The sequence below is a fragment of the Falco rusticolus genome, chromosome 10, assembly GCF_015220075.1.
Source record: "Falco rusticolus isolate bFalRus1 chromosome 10, bFalRus1.pri, whole genome shotgun sequence".
Lineage (NCBI taxonomy): Eukaryota > Metazoa > Chordata > Aves > Falconiformes > Falconidae > Falco > Falco rusticolus.
In genome coordinates this window covers 11,196,512-11,211,357 of record NC_051196.1, presented here as the reverse complement: position 1 = coordinate 11,211,357, position 14,846 = coordinate 11,196,512, and the positions used below count along the sequence as shown (strand labels likewise).

At 40.3% G+C, this 14,846-nt stretch overlaps 1 protein-coding gene across 1 annotated transcript in view; it reads left to right on the top strand.

Annotated features, from left to right (window-relative positions):
- Nucleotides 1-1,219: 1,219 nt before the first annotated feature.
- SPON1 (spondin 1) overlaps nt 1,220-14,846 on the top strand; it is a 200,039-nt gene continuing 186,412 nt past the window's right edge. The window contains exons 1-2 of the mRNA XM_037403029.1: nt 1,220-1,661; nt 8,399-8,505. Of these exons, the coding sequence (XP_037258926.1) occupies nt 1,439-1,661; nt 8,399-8,505 (330 nt within the window). The 5' untranslated portion in view covers nt 1,220-1,438. The remainder of the gene's footprint in view (nt 1,662-8,398; nt 8,506-14,846) is intronic.

The window sequence follows — 14,846 nt, the reverse complement described above, 5'->3', positions numbered from 1 at the left end:
CATTCCAGAAAGTAAAACGTTCAGCATCCTCACAGAGACCTTGAAGAAACACCTTTATTTGGCACACAACACTGCTAAATGACTTCCAAAGCTAAGTTTGGAACCCAAAAATCTGCAAATCTGATACTAGCAAATGCCTAGGTAGGTAACAGAAGAGTTTCAAGGCACTGGTTGTTTCCCATATTTCCTTGGAAGCTGTGCTTAAATGCAGTTGTATTCATCAATCTACTATTCTTGCTCCAGAAAAAATGGTTGGAAAGGATTTGTGCCATCTTGCACACTTGGCATCTTGAAAGTGTTCAGGTCCTGATCGAGGACATACCTTTCCAACTTTTCCCTCCACTTACAAAGCAGTGGAGGGAGAGAGAGAAGAGCAGCATTTAGGGATCAAAACTGGAGTTAGGGAGCTTGTGGGTCTGGGTTCACTTTTTTCTCCCACTGCTGTAAACTTCTTTTGTGGATTTAGACAAGACATTTAGTGTTATTGTGCCTTAGCGTGCTTTATAGAACTGTGAAATAACTAGACCTGTGCTCTCCTTGCTTTCTCCTGTTTGTATCTGCTCGGAATTTTCCAAGTGTGGGAGCAGACCTCCTGTGTTCGCTCAGGTGAACTGTGCTCTCAGCTGTCGTGTGTGCAGGGTGTGCTCGCATGTGCGCGTACGTAGCCTCCATCGCTGAGACGCACAGTTGCAGGCTGATGTAGAAATGAATCTCCTGTTTCCAGCACATCCACCTCTCCGCATCTCTCTCTGTGGTACCCGAGAAGCTGCAGCCGATGCTCCTTGCTTGTCAAGTGTGCGGAGAGCAAGAGGTTGTCTTGGTCAGTTTGTGCTGATTTAGTTGATATTGTTTATTATGCGTGCTGGTTTGAAGAAAGATGGGGGGTGGGGTGGGGGTGGCGCGGCAAATTCTTTGCGCCCTGTTATCCCTACAGTAACTATAGACTTCGGCAGGAATGCGGGTGATTAATTTCAGGTCTGCGGGCTCAGCCCGAGCGGCAGCAGCCCTCCCCGCCGCTGCGCTGGATGGCTGGGAGACAGCCGCGTCCCCCCTGCTCCGCTCCGCCAAACCCTGCGAATTCAGCTCGGCTAAGTAAACACCGCCGAGCCGCTAATCACCCGCTCTGAAACAAAACAGCACTTCACTTCGGGAGCTGGGCAAGACCAGACTTCCCTCCCTCCCTCCTCCCCTCCCTCCTCTCCCGCCCCCTCCCTGCGTTTCCCCTCCCTCTCCCCGGCAGCCGCCGAGCCGGTCCCTCCGACCCGGCAGCCTCATGCTGGGGGCCGCCGCCGGCCGGGGCTGACCGAGGCCGCCCGCCCGCGCTGCCCGCCCCTGCCCGGCCCGGCCCCGCTCCGCTCCGCTCGCCGCCGGGCACCGCCGCCGGGCTCCCGGGCACCGCCGCCGCCCCGACCATAAAAAGTTGTGCGGAGCGCCGAGGATGGGAGCGCATCTGCAGCCGCTGGCCCTGCGGCTTCTGGCGTTGACTTTCCCCTTGGTGGCGAAGGGTTTTTCTGACGAAACCTTGGAGAAAGCCGCGAAATCCGAGGGATATTGCAGCCGGATCCTGCGAGCCCAAGGCACCAGGAGGGAAGGGTACAATGAATTTAGTCTCAGGGTGGAGGGCGATCCAGAATTTTACAAGCCTGGAAACAGTTACCGGGGTAAGTTGGCCATCCTAACGCATCCCATGCTAACGATAATGGTCAGGACAAGTGTCTCTGAAACTGGAACGTGTCTCTGCCTGTCATCTCCTGTATCCCTTTTGGCGTGTGTGTGTGTGTGTGACTGCGTGGGTTAAGGCAGGGTAATATACTCCCACGCATTACTTTATTGGGGATGCTTTCATGACAAGTGAGAGGGAGTTGGATTTCACAGTATCACTTTACTCCCAAACACTAACTCGGTATTAAGAGGAATTTCCTTTCTTTTATGATGCCTCTCTACCAGCTCGGCACTAGCACAAGATCACAAGTTGATGTGATACAAAACACACTCTACCCCCGTTCACCTACTTCTATAGGATTTCTTCCTATCCCTTTAAATATAACAGAGTGAATAGGAGATGCTTTAACATTCAGCAGGAAGGAGAGGAAACTCGCAGCTAATTGTTCTTGCCCTGAAATATGAATGCTAATATAATGAGTTAGCATATGGGCAAACAGTGATGCAGCACGCTGCCAACTTCCCACATTTTCCACTTACGTTTATCCCACCCCCCCTATTTTTTTCTGGGGAAATGAACAGATGGTTCAAGCAGGAAAGAGGCAGAGGTGGTGCTGGTGACCACTATAAATAAGAGATGGAGGCATTTGCTCTTCGCTGAGCATTTCACATACAACCCTTGAAATTAACTTCCAAAGCTCATTTCAGTGTATTTTTCTAATTAATAGACAAAGACAGTTTTTGGTCACTTTTCCTGCCTCACCTTATAATGCCTTTGAAAACAAATCTTCTTGGAGTATATTGTTGACTTTGTATTTTAAAAGCACTTGAAAACAATTTAGACCTTTTTGGGTACCGTAACTAATGTACTTTATAGACATCACTTTGGGAAACAAATTTTGAGTTCCTTCTGAGTGTTTCTTCTGACCTTCCTTAGATTCAGTGTAAAGAGCAATGTTTTCCCATTGTATGAACATAGGAATCTTGGTATAGATAGGGAGCAAAAAGTGTTCACATAGCATAGTCATGTTCTCTTAAAAGTTGAAAAAATACATCTACAGCAGTGATTAACCAGCTTTGAGCACCAGCCTGTAACTTTGCGTGATTTTTGATTATTTTTTTTCCCCAATAATTGATTTATTTCAATGTGATATGAGGAAAATGTTTCCCACAAATTGCTTAACTGTTCCAGACATTAGGATTAGTACCTTGAGTCTGAAAGCTTTCATGTTGCATGTCAGTTTGATGCGTCTACTAAGCAGGATAAAGATAAGTGCTACGATCTTTGAGAGGGACAAATGTGAGTGTTCTTAAAGTGTTGGAATTTACTTCTGTTAAAGCATTATTGGATGTTTCAGTCACCTGTCAAAGAAGTTTCTCTTGCATGGAAATGTAGAGGGAAAGAAACTCCCAGGTGAATTAGCAGAACTAATTTTCTGCAGATATTAGGTCTCGGCATTAGGAATTCTATTAATAAAATCAAATTAGTATATTGTAACTTCTTGGAAGTGAGAAAATTACAGCTAACAGTGAAAAGTTAAAAGGTAGACCAAAATATGTGCCCAGGTTTTTGGTACTTAAGACTGAAGTATTCAGGTGGCATGTAAGCTTGTCTAGATAGTCCCTTAAGGACGCGTCCTGAATGGTTGGAAGAACATAAGCAAATGTTGCTGTAGCATATACATTATCTATGGCAATAGTTAAAAATAACAGCATTACAGAAAGTTTCAAGAGCTCATTTTTAAGGGAATTTCTGCAGTACAACTGGAACTTTATTACTGTTTTATACAAAGGCTAGAAAATCCAACTAATGATAAATAAATGCATGATTATGACAGGTCTGTAGGGGTTTTTGTCTGTAAATTACTAGATGTAGAACACCACAGAAGATCTGCACAACCTCCATTGCATTGGAGCCAAATGTGCCTGTTTCCATGGCCCCTGCTTGATTTAATGCAATCTGGATCCTTGGCACATTCCCTGCTGGGCTCCTGGAATAAGCTAGTATTTATGCCATGTGGATAACACAGGAATTAACTGTCCATACAAATGCTGTACTCTACCAAATCGATGGTATAGGGGCATCCATTTATGTTTGTGACTCTTGATCATTGGTTGATGTGATGGCCACATAAGACCCTCAAGCTGCAATGCCTGGAGGAAACATTGCAGCACTCTAACCTTGTGGGAATTGGAAGACCACAGTTCACAGCTGCCCCTTGTGTTTGGGAAAATTTTTATGGCTTTCCTGAAGTTACCTTTGTATCAGACAGGGATCTGTTTGCCCTAAGGGCAAATCCTGGGTGAATTTGTGTGTATGGAAGCCTTGGTTTTCCACCTCTCTGGAGCTGTGATAGAGGAGAATGGCCCTGAGCACCAAATAATGTGTTTGAATTGACCTCCTCCAGTCTGCAAACACTGTCAGCAGTAAGGAAGGATGCATTTTCCTGTCTTAGACAATTAAAAATGAGGTAGCAGCAGGGCTGAGGAGCCATCCTCCTTTCCTCCCTCATGTCTAACAAAGCAACTATGGTTATGGGCTTTGTGGTGCCCCAGGGGCAGGTGACATGACTGATTTCTAGTATCTTATTTGTGAGCTCCGATCCTGTAGCCTGCAAGTGGCCTTTATCTGCCTGGTTGTTCAGGCTGCGGTATTGTCGCCTCTCCTGTTACGGAGCAGGCAGCCAAATGCATGTGGGGCAGCTCTTCCCGTAGCACCAGGTCTGTAGGCACACCATCCTGGGGTTGAGGTCCTCTCCTACCTGCTGGTTAACTTAGACCTTGATGTAGTTGCTCTTGCTTCCACTGAAGGTCAAAGTTCCCATTGCATTCAAAGGGCACAAATGAGCCTTACGTTTAGGTGGTGTTATGGGGTAATGATCCTTGAAAGTACTCAGCCTAGCTTTATTGATCTTTACAGTTAGATTAATGATTGTATTAACGAGGTAAGTTTCATCCTATTAAAAATATAAATGGAATTGCTTTAAAAAAGCAATAGTATGTCCATTTCACGTGCTAATGGACACAGTTGCCTCCATAACATCATGACATTGTTATTCTCATGAAGAAAATGAAGATTTGATTAGTATAGTCCATAGATTAACCTTCTGTGTGGATGCTTTTTCCATTTTTAATGGAACTTCTACTTGTAGGTCTGTTTACATTCTCAGTTTTCAAGGAAAAGCTCATTTAATATTACACACTCCATTGCATTGGTTTGGGGACTTGTTCTCTAAGGAATGTTGAATCTTTTGCTTTCCATTTCTTTCTTTCCCCCAACATGCAAACACTCTTTTCTATACTTCAGAAACCAACCCTCATTCTGTAAGTATTTTAGCGATTCTTATGCTTCACACTTTATGGAAAAAAGTAGATATTAAAAGTGTATTTGTTGGTACTTGTGCAGTGTACAACACAGGATGTGCTGTAGTGTAGGATGAGGAAAGTCAGATTTCCTGCCTGAAACCAAAGAAGCAATTGCTTTGATCACCCCACCTTTAGCTGGGTATACTGGGGAAGGAGGAGTGTGCTGGTGGTGTGTGCCAAAGTGCGACTTGTGAGGTAATCACAGATTTGCTGGAGGGGATGGAAACAGGCAAAAGTGACTGTTGATACATAATCTTCCTTTTAAAGTAAAATCCCTAACTTTGAGGCTTGCACTGAGACGTAAGTGATCTTTACAAGAAATTCATATTGTTCAGTGAGCATTAATTAATGTGAAGGCATTGTGCGCGATACTCAGCTGTTCTTTAAAAAGGCAGAGTTTTAACACAAGGAAGAGAACTCTCAACTCTTATTACGCAATGAGGAGCTGCTCTCTTGTGAAAACCAGATGTAGTCCCACAGCTTCCCAGTGCTGCCCGTGCAATGCTGACACACATCAGCCCAGAGCCAGTGACTGCAGAACCATTGCCATCACAGGGCTGTGCATTTAGGAGTGCTTCAAATAAAGCCTGGCACTGCAGTGTTACCGTAGCACACTGGATAGTTCAGGGAACTGACAGACAGCTTTTCGGCTCAGGTATTTGTTCTGGCCTAGCTCAGGGGTGACCAAACACGCATTCCTCTTGGTATCCTTGAGCTGAGGTTGCATGGGCACAGAAATCCCCCAAGCATGGTCTGCTCCTGTGGGTCATCACCCTCCCGGCCCCTCACTTGTATCGGGGTGTCCCCGCCACGGGCAGAAGTGCTCCTGGGGCTGCACAGTGCAGCTGCTCAGAGACTGGACCCAGCTGAACTATCCGGTTGGGATTTTTTTTGTTTGTTTTGTTTTACTTTTCAGCTGGATGTGTTCCCTTGTTCAATTGAGTGCACAGCTGTGTGGATACGGCTGCTCTAGGAGCAGTGCAGGGTGGGGGAGGCCAGGATCACTCCTGTTGGAGGAAGCATGGATTTATGCTGGGTTAGAATGACTCTGCAACCACAGCATGAGTATTGCTAACCCCAGGCATTCAAAAACTATGAGTCAGGCTTTGGAATTACCATCCTCTTTATTTTTTCTTTTTCACCACCCCACCCCCCCCCACCCCCCCTTCTCTGATGACTTTTTTAGCATTTCAGATGTTCTCTATTTTATAGGTAGGTGTTTGTTTATAAGTTTGAAAACTGTTTTCATCTGTAAATTTGTAGGAAAACGATGAAAACTGTTGAGTCAATTCACAGCTGAATTCTCCATTTGCTTGTATAAGTATATCTGGTGTAACCTTTTGCTCAGTGATTCAGAGTTTTGAATTAAGTACAATATATGGAAAAATTTGTTGCATGCAAAAACTTTATGGCAGTTAGTTTCTAAGAATCAGCGTTCATATAATGTGTTCACCCTGGTTGAGTCCAGCAGCATGCTGTTCTAAATTACTGCAACTGAGAGGCTGGCTATGGATTTTCATTTAGATAGAGCTGCAAGAGCTTGCAAAATTGGACTAATAATCCGAATTATTGGGCAGATAATGAGTTAATGAATTGGAACAATACTTAAAACTGTAACCAGAAATTTTAACCTTATTATGCTACTCCTCAGTTCCTGTATATAAAATGTGAACATTTTTCTCCCTCAAAATTATAAAGTTTAGCTTCACAGTAAAGTTCCATGGAATGAAGAGCATGGGAAATCTTAAAACTTGGGGGACTTGCTATTATGCCAACCCCTGCTCTAGATTTGCACCGGTGTTTGCAGGTATCTAGGTCTAAACATGGAACTTCCAATTTTAAAGTTTTTGTGTATCTCTCCCATCCTCTTTTTTCACGTACAGTCATAAAAGTTATGTATTTGCACAAACACCACAGGTTTTAGACCCAAATATGGCTGCATAATGCTAGAAGTCTTCAGATATCTTATTTTGTGGTTTTCCACTACTGAATTTCTAGATCAAAGGCCTCTCCCTATGTTCCAAATTAACTCTGGGCATATTTTGAAATCCGTGTCTTTTAAGGGCCATCTGTAATTTTTAGTAATGTGATGCAACCCCTCATGGCCTGTATGGGTAAGATGGAGTCTCTTGTGAACACTCTCCATGAAGCAGCATTGATAGGTGCAGTTTGCTCAGGAAAACTCTGCGTGGTCTTCAGTTTTTATTGTGCCAGTCAGGGTTTGAGAGTGTGACAATGGTGTATTACAAGCAGTGCTGACTGCATTATGCTTAAAGTAAAGCTACTTAACAGTATTATGCTTAAAGTAAAAGCTACTTAACAGTTTTCTGTCTCTTTTTCAATAAAAATTATTTTTCCTTTAATTAAATTTACCTCTATTACAGAAAAGGATTCCTATAAGGTGTTGAAAAGGGTTCAGCTATTTTAAACCTCCCTCAAAAGTCATGTCTCAAAGCTCTGCATCATTCCATCTTTCTGATAGTGTTCGAAAGAGCCATAGCTGGTGGAAATCAAGTGTTGCTGGGTGGTGCTTAGCTACTGATGATGGTAAATAGAAAAATCATACAAAAGTATTTTGCACTTGCAGAAAATGAGGGATGTGATCTTGATACTGAGCATGGTAAAATCAGGTTATTCTGCAATACGTTATTTGTTCTTTGCTGGTGGATCCAACGATGCCTTCCTGGTCAGGGCTGGTGGGTGATGAAGGGTGTTTTGCTGATGTCTAGGATGCTTTGACGATCAGAGCTGGCAGCACAATCTTTAGAGGTCACCTTTAGCCATGAATTTAACTTTGTGTCCTGTTCTGCCTGAGGTTGAGGGAGAAGAAGGATAGTTTCAGAGCGATGGTCTCCACCAGCTGGAGTACTACATTGAGTGTAGCGGAGCTGAGGCAGGCAATATGGTCATCTTGCTTTATTGTTAAAGAAACCTTCCATGTACTAAAATGCCTAGATTTCTGTCTATGCTCAGAGCAGAACAAAAGCTGAACCCAAACACGTGTCCCCAACCCCAAAGCATCACCAAAATAATCCTGCTGTGGATCTGTGCAGATTAGCAATCTCCTTTAAAAACAAACAAAAGCAACCCAAAAGATATGCCAAAAAATTGTGTGTGTGTGTGTGTGTGGAGGAGCTGAGCTGAGATATTTCACATCACATCATGCCAGTGTTTTCCAGTTTATGCAGAAACTTGGACTGAACAGTTCTGGTGTTCCGGCTGGCTCTGCTGTATGTTGTTAGTGCTCTGGTTTTTGTTAATACCAACTTAAAACACACACCTTTCAAGTTGAACTGTAAAATGATAAGCAAGTGGCTGATTTCACAATTAATATTATGTTTTCATTATTTCTCTTTTCATTATATCTTAGTGACGCTTTCTGCTGCCACTCCTGCTTACTTTCGAGGGTTCACATTGATCGCTCTCAAGGAAGGAAAAGAAGGTGACAAAGAAGAAGACCATGCAGGAACTTTTCAGGTGAGAGAGCCTTCCCTGACCTGTACCTCTAGGAGTATTTCTTAATCTATGCTTGGCTCAATGGGACATTTTATATGCACACATAATGCAGACTATGCTTAAGTGTAAGCATTGTGGATGCTGACATGAGAACAACATAGCATATTTTGTATTCCATGCAACCTCTTCAAGAGGTCGAGGCTTTTGTACCTTGACTTCAGCTTGTTTTCACGTGTTCATAAAGTTAAACATGAGCATCAATTACTTGGACTAGAGCCTAGGACACCTGAATTTGTTATTCAAAGTGAATATAAAAATAGTTTTTTTCACATTTTGCTTTTTTTATTTCTTTACCTAGATAGTTTTGTCCATTCAGATGTAGATTATGACTCTGGAAAGTGTTTGCCACAGCTGCAACGACTGTTTTATCAGTCATAAATTACATTCTGCTGTTTTATTGATGCTTAGTAGTACTTTGCTTAACAAACACATTCAGTGGGCTGAAATGTTTATCGTTACTTAAAGGATCAGAATCCAGAATGGTGATTCACAAAATCATATTTCCAGCTATTTGAAGATCACATTGCAGAAAAGGAGTTCTGGAAGTTGAGAATACACATCAGATTTATGAAAGTAGGTAGAAATTACGTAGGTCTGTTGTTCGTTGATTCTCAAATGAGGTATTGTTTGCTCTTTGACTTTGCAAACTTAGAAATATTGTTGAATCATACAGATTATAATTTACAGGATGGGTAATAATATTGATGCTAATTTTAATAATGATTTAGAGATGATTTCACTTGCTTCAGAACAGCATTTATATATTTTTTTCAAGGGAAATACTCAAAAGTTCTTGTTTTGGTCATCTACAAGGAGACGGAAACAAACGTAATCCTACCATCTTTTCCTGAAGCATCTTCTGTTCTTTGTATATAGCAAGCGTGATGCACAAACTCAATACCTATTTGCCCTGTTTTCCTACGTAGTTTGCCTAGAGGCCTCTTTCTGCATTTCACACATTTTGTAAGAAAACTTTTCACGTTATTTGTAAGAATAAGTGACTTATTTGATGTTGGAGTGACTCATGTCTTCCTTAAAATGAAATGATTTTCTAATGTTTTTTGAAAGAAATCTGTTTAATATGGACAGTTGTGGTGGTGTGTTTTTTTTTTTTTTTAAGAATAAGCTAGCATCAGCTACTGTTAAGAAGTAGAAATGATGGTGCTTCATCTATTTTAAAATAAACTTGTCAGCATTCATTTCTGTATCTCAGTAGTTAATGTCACTATAGCTGTGGGTAATGGGAAGGAAGTCTGAGTTTTGCCGTTATGGCCAGGTATATGTCTAACTGAGAATGCAGTGAGCTCACTAAGCTTTACTGAGGTAGAGAGGAAGTTTGAAGTCAGCAGAGTGGGGTGCAAATGGAAACTATATAGATAAAAAAAAAAAACCCCAATGGATCTCAGTGGAAGGAAGATTGATTAATTAGCTTTATTGTATGGATTGCAGTCTGAAATCTGTACTCTAATTGTCAGATTAAAGTTTCAAATTTTATGCATAGCTAAATTTGTATTTCTGTGGCACAAACAGTACTCATTGTGCTCATCCCTCATTAGCACAATTAAAGTTCATTCAGATAGTGCTTGCCAGTTCTGCCTGTGTTGATATAGATTTAAGATTCTTATTTAAGTATCCAGCAAATGCTTACAATGAGAAATATTGATGTCTCTTGTATCATGGCTAGGCACTAGTAACTAGAGAGGGGAAAAAGATGGTTAGTTCAAGGGTTTGCACTGTTTTATTATAATAATGTGAACATCCTAATGGTGTCTAAACAGCTGTGCAGAGTAAGAAAAAACTTGCGTGTACAACAACTTGCATGCCACTCATAGTTACGTATTGCCTGTGCTCAGATGGAGTTTATGTTATTCAATGAATTACCTAGTGGAACAGAACTCAGTGACAATTCCTTAATAGTGGCAAGACACTAAAATGCTACTTCTGGACTACTAGCATAAGCCTTTGCTTCCATAAGGAGACATATATACTGTTAAATAACAGTCAAAACAAAGCATGTGAATGCACTGTATGAAGCAAAGTGCTTCATGTAATGCAAGACTTTGCAGTACAGCCAGGATAGAAAGAAATGAAAGTTGATCAAATAAGACATATGCTTTCCCTCCATGCCTCAGAGATTGTAAAACATCATATTTTCAAGCCTGTGAGTGCCACTTTCAAATCATGTAGTATGGGTTGCAATGTCTTTCATGGGGAAAACCTGAATCCACACTGCAATCGGGTCAAGATCCAATTGGGGCTGTGGCTTCTGTTTTTCACAGCTACCAAGCCTGATCAACAGGTGTAATGCCTCAAAGTACTGTAGAGGGGCATGTGCTAGGGCAGCAAGGTGTTAAATGAGGACTAACATCTTGGTGACTGATACGAAATAGTACGCTCAGGCTGGAAAAACATAGTTTTCAGCAGGTTGAGTGCTGCACCCCATTGCAAGGGATGAATGTGCAGTAAGCAGCTGCCGTTGAGTTTGCCCTGCAGGGGCTTTGCTCTGCCTTTTACAACCTCCTCATGGCTCATTTACTCTTGTCTGACTCTGCAAGTCAGCAGGTACGGTCAATCTTCATTAATCATTAAGTTTCAGGGTCTTGATCCTATAAATAGTACAGCTGTTAAAATTCTTGGTTGGACAGGTATTTTTTCTGTACTTTTTTTAGTTAACTTTATGCTTGCTATGGAGTAAGAGACCTTCAGAGAAGTGTCATTTGGACTCCACCATTCTAAACCAGTTTTCTCAGAGGGAAACAGAGACTTTTAAATCTGATTTTACTGTTTGTCTATTTAATGCAGCCAAACTTTTTTTCTTCGTCCTTGTAACACACCCAGGGCACAATTTGGCTTTACAATAAAGAAATCACACTGTCTCCCACAAACATGCAAGCATATGTTAAATAGCTAAATTAAATGTGGTTGGGGAATTAAAGATGCCAAATTCAGTCATAGAAGTTTGGGGATATAATAATAGGTCTCTTACGTATGCCAGTGGTAATTGAACAACTCAGGGGTGCAGTGCAGCACTGAAAGCTTCAGATATCATGTCCCACTGGCCTCTTTACACAAGCCATTCCCAGCCGCTGTGCAGACTGCTGATCCTTCTCTTTTGTAACGTTTAGTAAAAGTCTGCAAATTGTTTGAAGGCAAATCATACTCAAGGGCAACAATCAAGCACTGATTGACTATAGACCAGTGTCTGTACAGGCCATTTTAATCAACATAGGTATGCAATGTAATAGACTTAGTCTGGTAAATAATGTGGAATAATCGAAATTTAGTGCTGAACCTCATCTATCTTCCTTGTTCTCTGAGGAAGAAAAAAATTTTCCAAGAAAATTTTTGGTGAATGTTTTCTGAATCTGTTCCGAAGATACATACAACAATAACAAAAAAATAATCTAAGTGGCCTGTTGAAACACTTCAATAGATTATATTTTATAGAAAAATTAAGTAAAACTTCACAGATCTCTTTTGTCTAAACTGAGTCTTCATAAATAGTGGTTAAATTGTTCTCTTACCAGATTATATTCCAAAAGTAGGAATTCTCGTGATTTATTATGAGACATTTATTCTGAAGTTTCCCTTATTCTCTTTCCAATTCCACACACTCTCTGTTCCTTATTGAAATTTTCATATTTTCATTGTAGGCTGTATTATTTTAATTTTGCATTTCTGCAGCTAAATTGACTGTAGTCTTATTTACATTCCCCAGAATTGTATACAGTAGTCAGTCAGGACCCTCAGCATAAAATCATATAGAATTTGGATACAGTAATCCTTTGGAGTATCATAATTGCTTCCCTTGTCTTCATGCAGAAATCCTCTAAGCGTATGCAGCTTTTCTTTATTGTAGAAGCATCTCAGTATTTTACAAGAACTCTACAATAAACTCCTAAATCTTTTCCTGCAAATGTTGCTGCCTACATTGTGATTTCTCATTTTCTCTCTCTGCGTTTTATTCTTTCTAAGTGTAGAGCTTTGTTCAGTTCATCAAGAAAGTTCTGAACTACAATCCTATCCTTAAAAGTGCTCAGCACTCCTCCAAAAATAAGTGTTCTTTGTGGACTTTGTAAAATACGTGCTTGACAACTAAACAGCCAATATAAAATATTGTGTGCGAATGTGACCTGCTTTTCTAATCTTATACAGCGATAAACTGAGTCATAAAGTCTCAAAATTGGACTTTCTCTGTATTGTTTTGGTGTGATCAGCTGTCAGATTATGTCTGCTACCTTTGTGATAGTTTAGTGTTAAATGTATTCATTGTAGTAGTGATCTTGGAGGTGTACTTTTGACATTCTTTGCTCTAGTATGAATCAAAAAATCCTTAGTTTAGGTCACTGAATGTAACGACCCACCAGTGCAAAACCAAAGTAGGAACATAAGTAGGCAAGAATGAAGGTTTCATTAAAACTATGGCATTTATAAAAGCTAGGGATGTGTGCTGAATTTAAGGAAAATTGAAATAAGTAACTAGCTAAGTAAGGTAAGCGGTCCTTTTATTCTAAGTCCTCCTTCTCTAGGTTTACTCTGAAACAGTAGCCCCAAACACTGGCTTTGTTTTTGAAGACATGCTGACTGGTGACCAGTTCTTTTGATGTTTAGGTGACTGATGTGCTTAGCAAAGCTTTTAGATTAAAAGGTATTTTTACAAGCTCTTCGAAAAGCAGTTCCTTAGTTGCTGTATTCCAGCATTTTTTAAGAATCCTACATGTTCTTAAGCAATTGATATACTGTATTTTGAAAGAAGCAGCCTCTAAAAGGCTATTAGCCATGTCTTGTGACTTATTAGTTCTTATATTTATAAGCAAAGTTCATTTATGTTTTCTTTTTTAAAAATTGACTGCAATTCTTTATTAAGCTTTTTATATTAAAAAATTAAGCTATGCTTATGTAATCTTGATGTTGCACTCAACTGGTATGTTTTCTTTTAACCTTGTATCCCAATATAAGCACATCAAACTACCTAGTAAACAGCTTATTCTGAGATGTATGAAACGGTGTAGTTTTAACAAGTGTTCAGAACTATCAAGTATTTTGTGCATGCTTGCATGCTTTACATTCCCTTTCCCAGCATCTTATCACTGAAACTGGGTCTGTCATCTCACTACTTATAAGCATGTGGAAATAATGCATTTTTACTCTGATTTGATGTGAAATGTTCAATTACCGATGGTCCGTGAGTCAGAGGGAATGAATGTCCAGATCATCATGAAACCACATAGTTTAGGTTTTTCAGTCAAGCTTCCTCACACTAGTGAATGAAAACAATGTTTCTATCTAATTAAACTTACAAATTTTAAAAATTCTTCAGGGTTTTCATAAAGGAGGGCTGGGTCATTACAAAGTAGGAAACAATCTAGTGACATATGATGTGAGGGGAAAAAAATGAAGAATGGATACTAACTACTTGTGTCTTTAAACCTAGTAATTATGTGGCTATGACATTATATACCTACTTCACATTTATCAAAATGAAAAGAATTCAAATCTGTCTATGTTGGTTTCAAAGAGAGACAGATGCTGTACCCCCCAAATCGGGGAAAATGCAGTTGCATCCAAACCCCGAAGTGAAAATTCTTTCTCTGAAGTATTGACCAGCAGTTGTATCATCAGGAGATAAATCAATGTTAAATAGCTGTACGCAGTCATTAACTTCATAATCCAAAGAAATAATTACAGAACTCTGTTAAATATGAAAGAACTGGAATATGCCAGCTATATGATTTGGAGACCAAGAGGGTAGAGATATTTCTCAGACTGTAAAATTTAAGTCTCCTGGCCTCTTGCATTTGCAAGAGTATGACTGAATTTTCTTTCTGTAAGAATCATTGCATATATTATTCTAGACAGCAAAAAGTAAAATTTTGTAATGGTTAAAACAAACTCTAGTTCACCTTTCCTGTAGGGTGGAATTGGTTGTACTTGTTGAAAATGTTCATACGTTTTTCTAGAACTCTGTGACTTCCATTATGATGATGCTCTGGGATTAAATATGAGCTTTAAAAAAAGGGAAAAGGTATCTGCCACAACCAGTTCTAGCATTGATTGCAAAATGTGACCAGATTGAACGAGATTAAATACAAAATCGCCAGTATAGTGCAGAAACCTTGACCTGAAGCACTTATTGGCAAGGTTTTGGTTAAAAATTGTCTCAGGAGGTAGTTATGTCTTGCTTCAGACAGTGAAAGATAGTAATGCAAAAGAAGAGTGATGAGCACCAGGAACTCACAGATGAGAAACAGCTCTGTGATAGTGATTATTTACTTCTGGTGAGGCTATAAAAAAGGAAACAA